At 52.7% G+C, this 17676-nt stretch overlaps 1 protein-coding gene across 3 annotated transcripts in view; it reads left to right on the forward strand.

Moving 5' to 3' along the window:
- LRRC4B (leucine rich repeat containing 4B) overlaps positions 1-17457 on the forward strand; it is a 38403-nt gene extending 20946 nt beyond the window's left edge. For all 3 annotated transcript variants that reach the window (XM_074371001.1, XM_074371002.1, XM_074371003.1), the window contains exon 3: positions 15468-17457. In XM_074371001.1, coding sequence (XP_074227102.1) covers positions 15468-17312 — 1845 coding nt within the window. In that variant the 3' untranslated portion in view covers positions 17313-17457. The remainder of the gene's footprint in view (positions 1-15467) is intronic.
- The last annotated feature ends 219 nt before the right edge of the window (positions 17458-17676 follow it).

Here is a 17676-nt window from a genome sequence, read left to right on the forward strand (position 1 = left end):
GAAATGAAGCCGCGTTGTAGATGGCTCTCTTTGTCTCAGTGTTTTCACTTGGCCTGAGGGTTTCAGCGCCATCCCGGTCACTGTGTATGTGTGTGTGTGTGTGTGTGTGTGTGTGTCTACTCTGTTACTTTAACTGCTACAGAATTCCCCTTGGTGGGCGCCCCCCCTTCCTGCCCCCCACCCCCAGGAAGCTTTGAGCTGCCTTCACCACAAATCCTCCCTCAGGAGGCCTTTGGGGGCTGTGTGATTAATAGCTTTGGAATGCACCCGGGGGAATTGCTGGATCAGAAGACATGATGTACTTAACCTCACCAAGTTAAGTACCCACCCAGGCTCTTAGGGGGCTGCCCTGGTCCCTCCGGGAGTTGGCTGTGAGGTCCTGTGGGCGATGTGTGTGAAGGACAATGAAGTGTGTTTCCACCCTAAGAAACCAATCAACCCATCCTAAAGAAATACTCAGAAGGGTTTCAGACATCAGTGTGGAAGGATGGCCCAACAGCCAGAAAGTAGAAGCAGCCTCAGTTCCTGGTGATCAGGGCATCGGTTACGTGAATCACTGCACGTTCTTATGACAGAACATCGCACAGCAATTAAGATGGAGTTGCGAAGAATCTCGAATGACAGAGAGAAATGCTTAGAAGATCAGACTGAGCTTTCAAAGGAGGCAAGTCGTACATCCAATGTGTTTTGAAAATGTCTTTTTGGGATTGATAGATACACATTACTATATATAAAATAGATGAACAAGGACTACTGAATAGCACAGGGAACTACATTCAATATCTTGTAATGAGCCATAGTGGAAAAGAATCTGAAAAAATATGCATAAGAGAATCACTTTGCTGTACACCTGAAACTAACATTGTAAACTGACTACACTTCAGTAAAAAATAAGAATTTTTTAAAATGTCATTTAAAACAAAAACAAAAACCAGAGACCCCCCCAGACAGGTTCCCAATATCTCTGTTGCACTAGTGTTGCATAGGCTATTAATTTCTTCTTTACGTTTTCTTTTTAGTCTCAATTTTCTTTGGAGAGGGCATCTAATACTCTATGTAAGGGGGCAGGGTAGACCTCAGTGGGACAGCACATGCCTAGCGTGTGCACGGGGTCCTGGGTTCAATCCCCAGTACGGCCATTAAAATAAATAAGTAAATAAATAAACCTAATTACCCCCCAAACAAAAACAAAAATAAATGAATAAAATAAAATACTAAGACTCTGTGTAATCAGGAAAAACAAAACTTCAAAATAATAAGTACAAAATGTGACAGGAACCTAAGAAAAAAGTCTCCACTGGGATTTGCTCACCCTTCCCTTGGAGATGGGAGAAGAAACTACAATTTGTGGAGGGTTCGCCCTGACTCTTTTGTTCCCATGATGGCAGTGGGATGGCTTCTCCCATTTTACGCATGTGGAAACGGAGGCACGGGTCCAAGGTCCCCTGGACGGCGGTGGCCCCGTGGCTTGCCCTCAGCCCCAGGAGCCGGCATGGAGAAGGAAGCCCAGCCAGCCAGGGTGCAGCCTCAGGAAAGTCAGTCTGTTGCAGAGAAGAGCCCGCCATGGTACATCACCGCGGAATACACCGGAAATGGCTTTTGAATGACCTGACGGCGATTTCCAAGGGCCAGTCTGCTGGCATCAGGAGATACAGGGAGTTTTTGAACAGCCAGACTTTTCCCAGCCAGAGCCCTTGAAAGAAGGGAATGGTGGACAGAGGGTGGGGAACAGCCCTCTCTGGAGGTCAGTGAGGGCAGCCCTGCCTGCAGGCCAGTGGGTCACCTGCACAGGAGGGAGCCGCCAGCCTTAGTGGCCATGTCCAGGACCCCAGGACTGGATGCCTAATTCCCCCTCTCGGATTTCCATCCCAATTCCAGTTTCTTCCTTCCTTCCCTCAGAAGCACCCCCATGACCCTGGATAATCCCGTCGCCCTCCTGGCCCTCAGTTTCCACAGCGATCAGACTGGAGCCCTGGTGATACCTTGTCAGTTTCTTCCTTACTTACTATTATGATGTGTAACACACAGAGATCAACACGGACCTGAATGTCCACTCAGATGATTATCATAAAGAGAAGGGCCACACAAATGCCAGCAGGGCAAGAAATGGAACATAAAGAGGCCCCTGAAGACCTCGTGCCCTCCCCCCATTCCCTCCTCCTTCTCCCCAGAGACCACCTTCCCTGAGTCTTACCTTCAATCCAACGGAATCAGGTGCCTACATTCTGCATGCCCAGCTTCTTCTGTCCACATGGCTGCTGGGATGCATCCTTATTGTTTCCCGGAGCCGTGGCTTTTCCTCTGTTACTTTCGTCCTGTTGGATGACGTTCTGTCCAATGCAGACACCTCGATTTCTTTATGTGTTTCTTGTTGATGGGCATTGGGATTGTCTCCAGTTTGGGGCTCTCACTCTGCCTGGTTTTAGATTTGGGGGTTTTTTTGTTTGTTTGTTGTTTGTTTTTGGTTTTGGTTTTTTTTTTTTTTTTTTTTGAGCTGGAGGAGATGGAGGTGGAGCCCCTCTGCCATTTATTCCAGAAGAGTAGCCTGCGTGCCTCGAAGCTAGGCTGGGCTGGGAGGGGCGCCAAGGCTGCCTCAGACGCCAGTCTGTCCAGTGCGCCGGCTCAGGAAAGGATGCATGCCTCACGGTGCAAGTCCAATGCCAGCGAGCTTGTCTGCTTCTTTGAACTTCAGAACCCTGGGTGTTCCACCTGGTACCACCCTGAGGGAGGCAGAGTCCTTCAGGACGCAGCCCCGCCCCTCCCTCTCCAGCCTCCTCCATCTCAGGCCATCACACTGGCCCTCTCCTGCTCCCTTCTAGCTCAGCGTCTTCACACGTGCTGTTCCCTCTTTCCAGAATCCACTCTCGCACTCACCTAGTTAACACCAGCACTTATGATTGTGGGGGACCATTGAGGTTTGACTTGTAACTCCTTGGGCACATCGTGGAATCGGTCTGGATCTGTTTTTTCATCATTAAAATGGGGATAACAGTCCTTCCACCTCAGAGCTGTCGAGAAAGTCAATGTCTTTAACATTTGGACAAGCAGGGACTGAGCGCCACCATATGCCCGGCGCTCTTGGAGGCCCTGGGCACTGGGCAGCCTCAGCAGGTCAGACGAGGTAGCACACGTGTGATGAGGGCCTGGTGAGTGGTCAGCGCAGAGAAGTCCAGGGACTGTCGATGGTGAGACTGTCATCACGGTTGGTCACCATCGTCTTTCTTGACTTAGAGAAACATCTCGGCCTCACAGGCATCTCCTCTGAGCCCCTAGTCCAGCCAGGCCCACGGGTCCCTCCGGCACCCGAATTTGTTGATCACCCTTGTGGTCGCCGCTGGCCCCAGCACGCGGCCCAGAGCCTGACAGACTGGAGGTCTCCAAACACAACCATGAAATTAACGAATCGGAGAACAGCTTGCCATCTTTGCGGAGCCGTGCGGCCTTGAACCTCGCGAGGACGGCCCCAGGAGCTCTCATCCCCACCTCTCAGCTGAGCAGACTGAGGCCCTAGAGGCCGAAGATGGGGGAGAAGCTGGGTTTCTTCAGCGCTATCGCTGATGCTTCCTAATTCTTGGCTACCTTCCTAATACCTGGGCTCCACACCCCGGGCTTGGTTACGTAACTATAACTGAGTCCTGACTCTGTCCGCACAGCCCATCCCTGCATCAGGACACTTGTCCCAGCTTCCTCCCAGACTCTTGGCCACAGTCTGTCCCCTTCGCCCCTTGCCAGAGTCACCACAGACCCTTCCTGAACTGGGCCCTCCCATCCCAGCCAGACCTCACTCAGGGGCGCCCCAGCCCCACCCTTCCTGCCCTTCAGAAAACACACTGTCCCTGAACTTCCATAGTGCCCTCCCCACTTGCCCAGGCAGGTGCTCTCCCTCACGGGTCACAGATATCGAGAGTCTGGTCCTCACAACGCTGCCATGAAGTCGCCACCTGAAAGCGGGCCCTGAGCGGGGAGCCTGGCTAATCCATCTGGAGCACCCGGTTCACGTACCTGATTCATTTCTTGAGCAACTACTGTGTGCCAGGCGCTACTCTGGTCACAGGGAGCAGGACAGATTCACGTCCCTGCCCTGGCGGAGCTGGGGTGAGGGAGACAGTACAGGAGGCGCCCGGCACAATACAGGTGTGTGCGCACTATGCTTGCTATGCCCGATGGACAGAGATGAGAGCTGAGGGATACAGCCGAGCAGGATGGAGGCGGGGCTGAGGGAGAGGGGCGGGGCCTAAGCCTAAACCTAACCCCACATCCCCACGGGCCCCACCCACTGTCTTAGGCCAAGTTGGGGTGCGCTTGGCTGCTGGCATGTCCCTCTGGTATAGATGTTACCCTTGCGTTATTTGCGCCTGGGTTGGGGGCATCAGGCCAGACTCAGCACCCTGGCTTGGCTTGGGAGGCCTCAGGAGGCAACTCCTAGATGGAACGGAAGGAGCTGGGGGAGTGGGAAGGGAGGAAGGACAGACAGGTGCATGGATGGAGGGTCACATAAAGGAAGGGAGTGGGCATCTGGGAGGAAGAGGTCACCGGGCAGAGATGAGCAAGTGGGCTTAGTGAAAAGACTTTTCTCAGCAGCCGTGAGTGATGAGGACCCAGACCAGGCGCAGAGGTGGGGATGGTGTTCTGTGATGGGCCGGCATGAGCTCAGGCATGGAGGAGGAGGAGGTGGAGGATGAATGATGCACTTAAAGGGTGCCAGGCGCTGCACTGAGCCCCCGGCATGTGCAAAGGCATTTAATCCTCACCAGTCCTAGGAGGTGGATCTTATAAGCCCCATTGTACAGATGACGAAGCGGCCCAAAGAGGTCTGAAACTTGCCCCAAGTCACAGAAGCAGTCAAGGGCAGTCTAAATCAGGACTCTGGCTGTCTGACCCCAGAGCCTTAATCACCAGGTCGCAGGGCTCAGCCTGGGCGGGCAGGGGGCGGGGCTGGGAGGCTGGGGGGCAGGGATGAGACAGGTCTGAGCACAGCAGTCGTCCCAGGGTGCTGAGGACCAGCGGAGTTCAGGCTCTCTCCTCTCCCACTCTGGCCAGAGCCTTTCCCTGCCCGCCTTGGGTTGCCAAGGAGGGCCGGCCTGTGGTGGAGGCTGAGAGGATTACTCCTTGGGCGTGGGGCACGGAGCCTTCAGGCTCTGCCTACCCCAGTGGAGGGCTGTACCTGGCATGGCCTGGAACCTCCTAGCAGGGGCAAGTTTAGGATTTGTTGTCAGCGGTGAGGGGTGAGATGATGGATAACGGACTTCACTGAAGGAGGAGGATGCTGTGTTCTCAGTGGCCATGCTGCCCCTGGGCTGGGCTGTGTTGCCGAAGTACATGCTTGTTCTCGAGTCCTCAGGTCGCTTGTCCCCACGTTACAGAGAGACTGAGGCCCTGGGAGGCCAAGTCTAGGCCTGAGGGGCTCAGTAAGCAAAGTAGGGACCCCCATGCTTGCCCAGGTCTGGCCATGTCCTGAAGGTCAGGGAAATCCTCCTTGAAGAGGGGGACACAAGTCCTTGATCTCAGAGAAGGAAGAAATAGGAGGAGCTGTCATAAAACAGTTGGTACGGAAAAAAAATGTTTTTTAAATTGTGAACATAAGATAATTAACGGGGAAAAAAACTCCAACAGTAAGCTTACTAAACTTGTGTTATTGCTTCATTACATTCAAAACCTATAAAAACAATTTATCTTAATAGTGTTAAGAGGAACAATTCACTTAATCATTCTCCGACCACAGTTAAACTTTTAATAAAGGATTTCTTGACAGTTTATTTTCTTAAAAATCCCAACAGAACACAGTGGGGATTTTTTCAGTGTTAGTAATGTTTACCTACCCCCAAAGGAAGTGGGAAGTCCCTTAAATAATAGGCCAAGTTACAGGATGGAAGGAGCGGGGAGAAGCCCCCATCAGAGTGGGGATGTGGTCCTTGATGGGGCCACTTTCCCATGTGGAACTGGTATCCTTGACACTTGACCGAGGCAGGTGGGGGAGGGCTCAGCAAAGGTGGGCTAAAGGAGAGGGGACTGGGGCACTTGGGCGGTTAGGACCCCAGGCCCAGTTCCTCTGCTGTATCACAGGATGTCAGCATCCCATCAGGCCAAAGATGGCAGGCTGGGAGGGCAAGGGGATTTGTCTGCTCTGAGAACCAGTCCCACCTTGTTCACCCTACACTGTGTCAGTGACCATGAGGGTGACCTGGCCCACAGCATCAGAGAAGGTTTGAGATCACCTGGGCTGGGGGGTTTCAAATTGTGCCGTGGAGAGGCCACAGGCCTGCCTCTCCACCTGGGAGCAGGGCAGCTCCTGAGATCTGTTTACACTATTACCACTTAAATGATCATTTGCACAATTATTGTGTTTAGTGTCTCTTCCCCTCAAGAGGTCAGGCTGTGGGAAGATGGCCGTGGCTATCTTGTCTACACTGGATCCCCAGAGCCCTGCATGACACAGAGCAGGCACTCAAAGAATATATGTCAAGTGAGCAGATCAACACATGGGTAATGTTTGAATAACGAACGGGCTCAGCAGCTCAAAAAACAAATCAAAACCCACAAATGCCCAACCCTCTCGGTTTCGGTGGGTGGGCATGGTGGAGACCCGCTGTTTCGTTTCAGGAGAAGCAGACTTTTGAGTCCTAGTTCTGCTACTTTGGAGCTGTAAGACTGAGGGCAAGTGACTATACCTCTCTGAACCTTCATTTCCTCAGCTGTAAACCATCAAATACGAGGGAAGGCAGGGACATGTGGTTGATAATCTCCCGGTGATAGGATTGCCACAAGGATTAATGGAGATCATGACCTCAGAGCATTTAGCATAGTGTCTGGTACATACTAGGCACTTAACAAACAATGGTTCCCCCCTTTTCCTAATGAACCTGCCCCAGATGGCTCTTTGTCAGAGACAGAGATGGGATCAGCCTTGTACTGTTTGGGAGGAGAGGAAAGGAATTGATTGGCTTTGGTCTTTAGGTATGCATGTTAAATCTTAAGAGCAACAACTAAAAGAAGGGAAAATACATAAATTCTAAAATAGTAAATAGGAGAATGGAATAAGAAACTTAGTCAGAGCAAAAGATGATAGGAAAGAGGAAAGAATAGGCTTCAAAAAATTAGGACAAATAGAAAGCATGAAATAACACAGGAATAATTCCAAATAGATTAGTAATTGCAATAAATGTAAATGCACCAAACCTCCAGTTAAAAGACAGAGATTTTCAGGCTGAATTAAAAACAAAATCCAAAAGACCTACCTAAAACGTAAGGACAGAAAGGATGAAAGCAAAAATGATGGCAAACACTAATCAAAAGAAAGCTGATGTGTCTTTAATAATATCAGACACACGGACTTTAAGTCAAAAAGAATAAGTTGAAACCAGAACCAAAACCAGAATACTGGTGCCCTTTCAGCTCCCAAGTTCTGTCACTAAGGGTTTCAACATTTTTGGTGCTGTCACCCAGGCCAGGAGCTGTGCAGACACATCATCTCACACTGTGGGTGCTTCTCCAAATATAAGCCTTGCCCATTCCAGTCTGTTTACCCAACAGAATTTGGCTGAAGTCCACCGTGAACTAGGCCTTGACCTGAGTGCAGGAAATGCAGAAATGATTCAGATGGAGCGTCTACAGCCTCACAGCCTGGACAAGGAGACGAATGCACTGAACCAGGGTGATAAGGGTCTGATAAGAGATGCAGGTGATGAGTCAGTGAGAAGGAGGCCAGAGAAGGCCTCCCAGCTGAAGCAGTCAGAATGTCCCAGGACACTAGGAGGAAGACGGCGTTCCAGGCAAAGGGCACAACCTATGCAAAGGCAGAGAAGCTGGGCAGAGTGTGAGGAGCATAAGGAACCCCCGACATCTCCCTGCGGCTGAGCAGAGGAGAGGCCAGTGGGGCAGGTTCTCCTGCAGGACCTCTGACACCAGGTCAAGGGTCATAGGGAGCCACGTGAGGCCTTTGAGCAGGGACGTGGCAGGGTCTGAACTGCATTTTAGACAATTCTGATGGCTGACATAGAGGAAAGAGGCTGGGAAAGAAACTGGAAGCCTAGAGGAGGGACAAATGTTAATGATCATTATCAGCTGAATCAGCAATTTAAAAATACATATTATTGTGTGCTGGCCAGGCCCCAAGCCTCACAACAACCCTGCGGGACCTGTGAGAACGTGGACTCAGAAACATTAGGACACTCAGCCAAGCTCACAAAGCTGGTCGCCTGGATTCAGATCGAGCCCAGCGCCACTCCCCCGCCCCCTCACTAGGCTGCTCCCAGTCACCCTGCAGAGAAGAGGAGGGAGAAAAGACTAGAATCCTGTTAAAAATAAAGGGACTCACTATTTAAAGCCACCCTACTGCACATCCTCAATAAAACCAGGCTTCCCTTCGCAGCAACACCCCCGTCCTGCTTTTTCTCCACGAATGCATCATTCAAGTGACTGTCAGGGGACCCCACCCACTTTGGGGGTGCCCCTTCATCTCCCTTCACACATCCCCTTCCCATCGCTGCTGGGACAAAACTCACAGAGCAGAAGCAGCCTCCAGCTTTGCCAGGACACCCCTTTATGGACAGACGTGGTGTGGTTTCAGTCCCTTTGTCCAGAGGACCTGGGAGGCGCAGGCTGGAATGCTGCTGAGTCGCTTGGCCTTTGCTGAGCTGCCTCAGCTCCTGGTCACCTACATGCTGCCCAGGTTCAAACCTCCCCATCACAGAACCTCGCTGAGTGGTTCCTTCTCTGAAAAGTAAGCAACACCTGTCCCGCAGGGCTTGGGGTAGTGGGGACAAGCTGAGCTGATGAGTGGGGACACCCAGCCCGGGCACCCTGTGCTGAGCAAATATTACCTGTTACCTGTGTCCTTGAAACAACTCTGCAGGATTGACCTTGTGATGCCCTTTCACAGAGAATAGTCCTCCTCTGTTTACCCCTTCGGAACTGCTTCTTCCCTGTTCAATAGATAAGCAATGGATGGATGACAGACACTGGGCTGGGTCCAGAAGGGCGAGCAGGGGTTTTCCAGGTAGATGAAGAGGGAAGGGCATTCTGAGCAGAGGGAACAGCATATACAAAGGTAGAGTGGCTGTGAGATGGTTCCCAGAGTTGATTCTGGTTGAATTGTAGTTGGAGTGAGGACTGCAGGTGAGGGGGCCTACAGGCCAGGCCAAGCAGGGCTTCCAAGGCAGGCTGGATTTCCTCGGAGGGCACTGAGGAGCCATGGAAGGCTCTAGAGCAGGGCAGAGTCAGCTCTGGGTGTAGCAAGGCCCTGTGGGGAGAGAGAAGATGGCTGTAAGACATTCCAAAGGGACAGATCAGCAAGCCGTGGCTGACCTAACCCTAATGAGGTGAGGCCATGGGTGGTGTGAGTTTCAAGGCTGCAGAGCCACTTCTGACTGGGCAGGTGGGCTGGAGGGGCCGCACTGAGAACAGGGACCCTGGAAGCAGGGAAGAGCAGGGTGGGGCACGCAGGTGGGTTTGCTGGGAACTGGGGAGGTCCCAGAACTAAATTTAATAAAAGACAAGGCAAGGGGGCGACTCCCAGGAGTTCTTGCCAGCACCTGGGCCAGCTATCCCTTTGTTCTCAATTTCTCAGTCCAAACCCTCAAGTCTGACCTTTGAAGGGTCCACCTCATTCTCTCCCTGGTGTTTAGTGATGACTCGACTCTCCTCATTATTATTATTATTATTATTATTATTATTATTATTATTATTATTATTATTATTATTATTATTATTATTATTATTATTACTATCATTAATAGAAACAGCCACTCTGGGCTCCTCCCGCGTTTCCCAGGGCGGTGATTAAAAGCACCCCTGTGAGAAGGGATCTGTGGTTATTATATCTGGGAAACCTGGAGTCACACAAAGCAAAACGGCCTTCCCCACAAGAATTCCTGGAACCCAACCCGCCGCACACTGGAGTCTCCAAGAGGGGCCACACAGGCTCCAAGGCATGATCGGGGAAGCGTCTTGCTGTGTTGCTGTTCAGGACTTCAGGGAATGGGCCTGCGAGAGGACAGGCTGGGAGGCCCAGAGGTCCTTGGGAGGAGGAAACTGAGGCTGCAGCAGCCCACGTGGCGGAGCCGGGGCCCAAGGGCCCGAGGGCAGCCAGGCCAGACGCTCTCCAGCCCCCTCTTCATCTGCCGCTCCCCCCCACACACCCCCAGCCTTGCCCACAAGCACGGACGCCCTGCCGTCAGGCTGCCGAGACCCCCAGGCCAGCCCAGGGCCTCCTGAACCCCCGTGATCCTGGTCCAGGTTTTAAGGTTAGCCGTGTTCACTGCAGGAAATGAAAGAGGGAGGAGCACAGTAAGGAAAATAAGGAATCAACCCTGTCAGTTCCATCTCAACGTCCAAAAGGAGGGGTAGGTAGCCCTGGGAAGGGATGCTAGGTGCCCACAAAAGTCATGTTTTAGAAGCATATTCACAATATGGGAAGATGCTCACAATACCATGTTATTTAGGGGAAACGCACGACTCAGAGTATATTATATCAACACAACTTTGTAAAAAAAATGTTTAAAAGATGATGGAAAAAATATATATTGCTGCATGGTATGCATAGACAAAAGGTCAGAAAAATGAGTACCAAACTGTTAACTCTGGGGACAGGCCCTATAGCTGATTTTTCTTTTCTTCTTACATTATTTGTAAAATGAGTATCTAGTACTATTATCAGAAGGGCAAAAGGGACAGTGGACTCCTGAATAGCGCAGGGGCTAGGGGCGCCGACTCTCCCGGCGGCGGAAAATCCCGTGTACCTTAGAGCCAGCCCTCAGTGTGCACGGTTCCTCCGTATCCGCGGTTCCACATCCGCAGATTCAATGAACCACAGACCATGTACTACTGTAGTATTTACTATAGAGAAAAATCCATGTATAAGTGGACCTGTGCAGTTCAAACCCACACTGTCCGAGAGCCAACTGTGGGTGGAAAGTCATTCTATCTAACGTGGTCCCCACTGCGGGCCTGGCCCACCGGAGACTTCAGTTAATGTTTATTAACGGTGAAGAGGGGGAGGACGGGAGGGGACACTTGTGCATTGCTTTGTGCATTTCCTCTGTTACCCCAGTTCCATCCCATTGTCCCTGAAAACCATTCAAAGTGCCCTAAGAATGCCACCATTTTAAGAGCCCCAAAGTATCTCCCCATCTGTCCCTTTTACCCTGAGGCCACAAAGAACCCTCATCAGGCAAGGTACCCCGGGGTTGTCTTACGAATCTTCAGGAAATGTGGTTTCTGCGCAGAGATTGGGACTTAATTCTGGTCAGGAAGGGCCCCCAGACAGGAGATTCTGAGAGGGGCTGTTTTCAGATGCGCTCCATCACAAAATGCAGCAAACAAACCCCAAACCTGAGCATGCATCACTATGCTCCAAGCCTGTGGCTGAGGCCCAGCTCCCTTCCTCCCTGGAAGGTTCTGGTCTCTGGGGTGAGACACAGGCAGACAGACAGCTCAGCAGTGGAGCCCAGGGCGAGGGGCCACGGGGCAGGGGTGGGAGGAGATGGGGCTGGGACATACTCCAGAGCTGGTGTGCCTACAGCTGGGTGTTGAAGGGCAGATGGGAAGTAGCCAGACAAAAAAGCAGGAAAGGTGTCCCGGCAGAGGGAACAGCAAGTGCGAAGGCCTAGAGGGAGGGGCATGCATGCTGTGTTCAGAGACTTGCTAGAACAGGAGATGAGGGGGAGGACAGTGGAAGAGGAAGGCAGGAAGGCCTTGCCGGCCTGCTGAGCTGCTGGAGGGCGGGGAACATGTCTCGTTATGGGATGGCACTGTCACTGGCCCCTCCGTCTGCAGCATGGTGTGGAGTAGGGGACTCTTGTGCTGGGAACGAGGGGGCTGTGCCAGGGAGCTGCGGGTATAAACAGACCTTCTGAGGCTGAGTATCCAGGTGGGAGAGAAGGAGGCTAGTCTGGGCCTGGGGCCGCGGGATGGAGAGGCGGGGACAGAATAGGGAGACAGAGGACAGAGGGCCGGGCTGGGGGACAGACAGGCACCAGTGAGTGTCAGGCTGACTTTCTCCCAATTTTCAGCCTGAAGGTGCAGTAAGAGGCTTTCTGCCTGCCCCGTAGAGCTGCCCTCCGCAGGTGGCAGTGGTGTGGCCTTTGGTTAAAAGGCTCAGGATTGTAATCCCATCGGTGTCACACTGGTTACTCAGGGCCAAGAATAACAATAATCATAAGGATGCAAGATGAGGGTTTCTAAGCGCCTTAACACCCGCACCGTGACCTCTTCTCATCTTCCTAACTGCCTGCCAAGTGGTTTTCATCATTCTCCCTTCGTGGCCAGCCCAGTTGTGGGCCTGGAGACCCACAGCGCTCAAGTGACAGGCCCCAAAGCCAGGAGGGGAAGACTGGAGGTGAGCGGGACTCTGTCTCCACTGCCACACCCTCGACCCCAAGTTTCTGCATTTGCCGAATAGTAACAGAGATGCTGCAGGCACAAGGCGGCCATGCGGGGTGGGACCCACCAGTCACACCACCTCCACAGGCTTCCACTTCCTCCTTTCTGAAACTGGGCAACAACAGCCCTCTACCACAAGGCAGCTGGAGAATAAAATGTGATGGTGGGTGGTGTCTAGCTCAGTGGTAGAGGGTACACGAGGTCCTGGGTTCAACCCCCAGGACCACCATTAAAAAAAAAAAAATACATAAACCTAATTACCTCCTGCCCCCTCTAAACAAAATTAGTATTTTAAATGACAATAGAAAAGAAAGATATTTTTTAAAAAGACACGATTGTGTTCCTAAGGCATCACCGAGACGGCTGCCAAGGGCACGAACTGTCAAACACACACCGGACCTGGAAGGCTTAATGTGAAAAGAGTGTAAAATATCTCATTTGTACGTCTTCCTCTTGATTATATGTTGAAATCATAATACTTTGGACATACTGGGCTACATAAGTACATTATTAAAACTGATTTCCCCTGTCTTGTTTTTTGGTTTTTTTAATGCAGCCTCTAGGAAATTTACAATTAAATAGGTATTTCTGTTGGCTAGCGCAGGCATAAATAGTGGCCGTCAGGATGACCGTCCAGGAAGATTATTGTTCCTCGTGCTGGATGCCTCTCAGACAGAGTCTTTTTTTTGTCAATGGTGGTACTGGGGATTGAACCCAGGAACTTCTGCATGCTAAGCACATGCTAGGCAGTGATTTGGTTTTTTCATTTGTTTGTTTGTTTGTTTGTTTTATATTTTTTAAGTGTCTTTTGACTTAAAAGTAATTTTTGTTCATTCAAGAAAGAAAAACTAAAGAATAAAAATTGCCCATAATTCCCAACAGCTGGAGTTTACCCCTAAGAAGAGTCTGGAGCATTTCCTTACAGTTTTTTCTTGGTGCATGTACGCAGAGTCCTGATTCCTCGGCTGCTTTTTAAAGATCTACAAGGTCACAAGCACACAGTAGGCTGCTCTCCATTTCTCCCTTGATATTATTTGGGGGGTAATTAGGTTTATTTATTTATTCTTGGAGGGGGTACTGGGGATTGAACCTAGGACCTCATGCATGCTAGGCCTGTGCTCTACCACTTGAGCTACACCCTCTCCCCTCCCCTTAATAATATTAATGCAAGCATTTCTCTGAGGCATTAACTAGGCATCAGAAATGCCATCTGATGGTTGCATGGTCTTCTGTGCCTCAGTGTACCTGGCATGGTAATCAATGGGGAGAATCCAGTAAGGTTCTGCCTCTCATGGCCAGCCCAGCACTGCTTCTTCTGTGGTCCGTTAGCATCAGCCCTGAGAGGTGGCAGCCAAGTTCAGGAATTAAGAGTCAGGACTCTGAAGCTAGACAACCTTGGTCCAATCCCAGGTCTGCCATCCCCTCCTGCGCATCCCTGGGCAAGTCACTACACCTCTCTGTACCTCCAATTCCTCCCACTTGGATGGAGATAATTCATAATCCCTCATGTGTAACCCTTGAGGCTAAGTGTGTTTGGGCATCTGACATTAGAAAGCTATTGTCCATCTACAGGTGACTGGATAAATAAGTTGTGATATATAGATATATACGCCATGGAATACTACTCAGCCACAAAAAAAGAATAAAATAATGCCATTTGCAGTAACATGAGTGGACCTGGAGACTGTCATACTAAGTAAGCAAGAAAAAGAAAGAAGAATACCATATGATATCACTCATATGTGGAATCTAAAAAAAGAAAAAAGAAGACAGTAATGAACCCATCTACAAAACGGAAACAGACTCGCAGACATAAAAAGCAAACTTATAAGGAGGGGGTGGAGGGATAAATTGGGAGTCTGGGATTTGCAGATACAAACTACTATATATAAAAGAGATAAATAACAAGGTTCGAATGTATAGCACAGGGAACTACATTCAATAACTTGAAATAACCTATCATGAAAAAGAATATATGTATGTGTAACTGAAACATTTCGCTGTATACCAGAAACGAACACATTGTAAACCAACTCTACTTTAATTTTAAAATTATTTTAAAAGGAAAATATTAATATACAGAATGTATTTTTACAGCACCCAGTGAATCATATACCCTAACCAAATGTGGGAATGTTTCTAGGGTGGAATGTTTGAATAGTCACATGAGTAGGATCAATAAAAGCTTTAAACAGCTCCCCATGGGTTCTGATCAGGTTTTGCCACCAAATGGAATTTGGTGCCAAGCTTACGAAAATCCTTCTGGTTTTTGGAGCTCTCTGGATTTCACGGTTGCAGGTGTTGAATAAGTACCTGTCTCCCAGGGCGGTTTGGTGGATTAACTGAGTTGTTGGCTATGGAGCCTTGAGAACGAGATCTGGCACTGAAAAAGTGCCCGGTGCATGTTAGCTGCTGGTGTAACCATTTTTAATCTGTGTGACTGAGGTGTAATTTACATAGAATAATATGCCCCCGTGTTACGGGTACAGTTTGAGGAGTTTTGTCAGTTGCATTCACCCTTGTAGCCACCACCCCAATTAGGGACATTTCTATCAGCCCGGAAGCCTCCCTAACACCCCTTCCCAGCCTGCCTCTCCCTGCCCCAACACACACAGGCTCAGAGGACCCCTGGAGGACTGGATGGGCTTCTACCGCACGTGCTCCTTTGTGTCCGGCTGCTTTTGCTCAGTACATCCCTCCAAGTCGTTATGTTGGAAGTTTGTTCCTTTTCATTGGGGAGCTGTAGTGTTCCATTGTACAGACACCGAGTGTGTCCTTGACCTGCTGGCGGACACTGGGTTTCCAGCTTAGGCTGTAATGAACACAGATGCTGGGAGCCCCCGTCACAGGCCGCTGGATGCACATGCCCTTTCATTTCTCTTGGGGAAATACCCTGGAGTGGAGTGGCTGGGTCCTGGGTAACTAACTCTCTATTTAGCTTTCTAAGAAACCATCAAACCGCTTTCCACACTCCCGTCGGCAAAGATGGAGAGTCAGGGAGGCTCGGCGCCTTTGCCAGCACTCCAAACTCTGTGGTCCTCCCTACAAGTATCAGTGGCACTGATGGTGTCTCCCCTCCCCCACCCCAGGTGATCCGGACCGACACCTTCAAGCACCTGCGGCACCTGGAGATTCTGCAGCTGAGCAAGAACCTGGTGCGCAAGATCGAGGTGGGCGCCTTCAACGGGCTGCCCAGCCTCAACACGCTCGAGCTGTTCGACAACCGGCTGACGACGGTGCCCACGCAGGCCTTTGAGTACCTCTCCAAGCTGCGCGAGCTCTGGCTGCGCAACAACCCCATCGAGAGCATCCCCTCCTACGCCTTCAACCGCGTGCCCTCGCTGCGGCGCCTCGACCTGGGCGAGCTCAAGCGGCTGGAATACATCTCGGAGGCGGCCTTCGAGGGCCTGGTGAACCTGCGCTACCTCAACCTGGGCATGTGCAACCTCAAGGACATCCCCAACCTGACGGCCCTGGTGCGCCTAGAGGAGCTGGAGCTGTCGGGCAACCGGCTGGACCTGATCCGCCCGGGTTCCTTCCAGGGCCTTACCAGCCTGCGTAAGCTGTGGCTGATGCACGCCCAGGTGGCCACCATCGAGCGCAACGCCTTCGACGACCTCAAGTCGCTGGAGGAGCTCAACCTGTCCCACAACAACCTGATGTCGCTGCCCCACGACCTCTTCACGCCCCTGCACAGGCTCGAGCGCGTCCACCTCAACCACAACCCCTGGCACTGCAACTGCGACGTGCTCTGGCTGAGCTGGTGGCTCAAGGAGACGGTGCCCAGCAACACGACGTGCTGCGCGCGCTGCCACGCGCCTGCTGGCCTCAAGGGGCGCTACATCGGCGAGCTGGACCAGTCTCACTTCACTTGCTACGCGCCGGTCATCGTGGAGCCTCCCACGGACCTCAACGTCACCGAGGGCATGGCTGCCGAGCTCAAGTGCCGCACGGGCACCTCCATGACCTCCGTAAACTGGCTGACGCCCAACGGCACCCTCATGACCCACGGCTCCTACCGCGTGCGCATCTCCGTCCTGCACGACGGCACGCTCAACTTCACCAACGTCACCGTGCAGGACACGGGCCAGTACACCTGCATGGTGACGAACTCGGCCGGCAACACCACCGCCTCGGCCACGCTCAACGTCTCGGCGGTGGACCCCGTGGCGGCCGGCGGCGCCGGTGGAGGCGGGGGCGGCCCCGGGGGCGGAGGGGGCGGCGGAGGGGGCAGTGGCGGCTACACCTACTTCACCACGGTGACGGTGGAGACCCTGGAGACGCAGCCCGGAGAGGAGGCCCTGCAGCCGCGGGGGACGGAGAAGGAGCCGCCGGGGCCCACGACAGATGGCGTCTGGGGCGGGCGCCGGCCCGGGGAGGCGGCCGGCCCGGCCTCGTCGTCCACCACGGCGCCCGCCCCGCGCTCCTCGCGGCCCACAGAGAAGGCGTTCACGGTGCCCATCACGGACGTGACGGAGAACGCCCTCAAGGACCTGGACGACGTCATGAAGACCACCAAGATCATCATCGGCTGCTTCGTGGCCATCACGTTCATGGCCGCTGTGATGCTCGTGGCCTTCTACAAGCTGCGCAAGCAGCACCAGCTCCACAAGCACCACGGGCCCACGCGCACGGTGGAGATTATCAACGTGGAGGACGAGCTGCCCGCCGCCTCTGCGGTGTCTGTGGCCGCCGCCGCTGCCGTGGCCGGCGGGGGCGGCGGGGGCGGGGACAGCCACCTGGCCCTGCCTGCCCTGGAGCGCGACCACCTCAACCACCACCACTACGTGGCGGCCGCCTTCAAGGCGCACTACAGCAGCAACCCCAGCGGCGGGGGCTGCGGGGGCAAGGGCCCGCCGGGCCTCAACTCCATCCACGAACCTCTGCTCTTCAAGAGCGGCTCCAAGGAGAACGTGCAAGAGACGCAGATCTGAAGCCCCGGGGGCAGGGTGGGGGGAACCACGGGGCTGGGGCCGGACTGGGACCCACCCCACAGCCCGAGCCCCCCGGCACAGGGAAGGTCGGGGCAGGCAGCTTGGAGCCCCACCCGTGTCCGGACCCCAGGGCGGCTGGCCCCAGCGAGGACAGGGTGGGGTTCTGGCAATGGAGCCCCCGTTGTTCCGGCCTCACTCTCCTCCCCGGTGACAGGAGGTGACGCAGGAGAAGTGGCCGGAACCCTCCGCTTTTCCTCCTCGCTCTCCCGACCAACTGCTCCCGGCCCTCCGCCGCCTTCTAGGGGAGAGAGGAGCTTTTTTGAGGGGTGTCCTCTCCCCTCAACCCCAACAGCCCCCCTTTTAC

Source organism: Camelus bactrianus, chromosome 9, assembly GCF_048773025.1.
Source record: "Camelus bactrianus isolate YW-2024 breed Bactrian camel chromosome 9, ASM4877302v1, whole genome shotgun sequence".
Lineage (NCBI taxonomy): Eukaryota > Metazoa > Chordata > Mammalia > Artiodactyla > Camelidae > Camelus > Camelus bactrianus.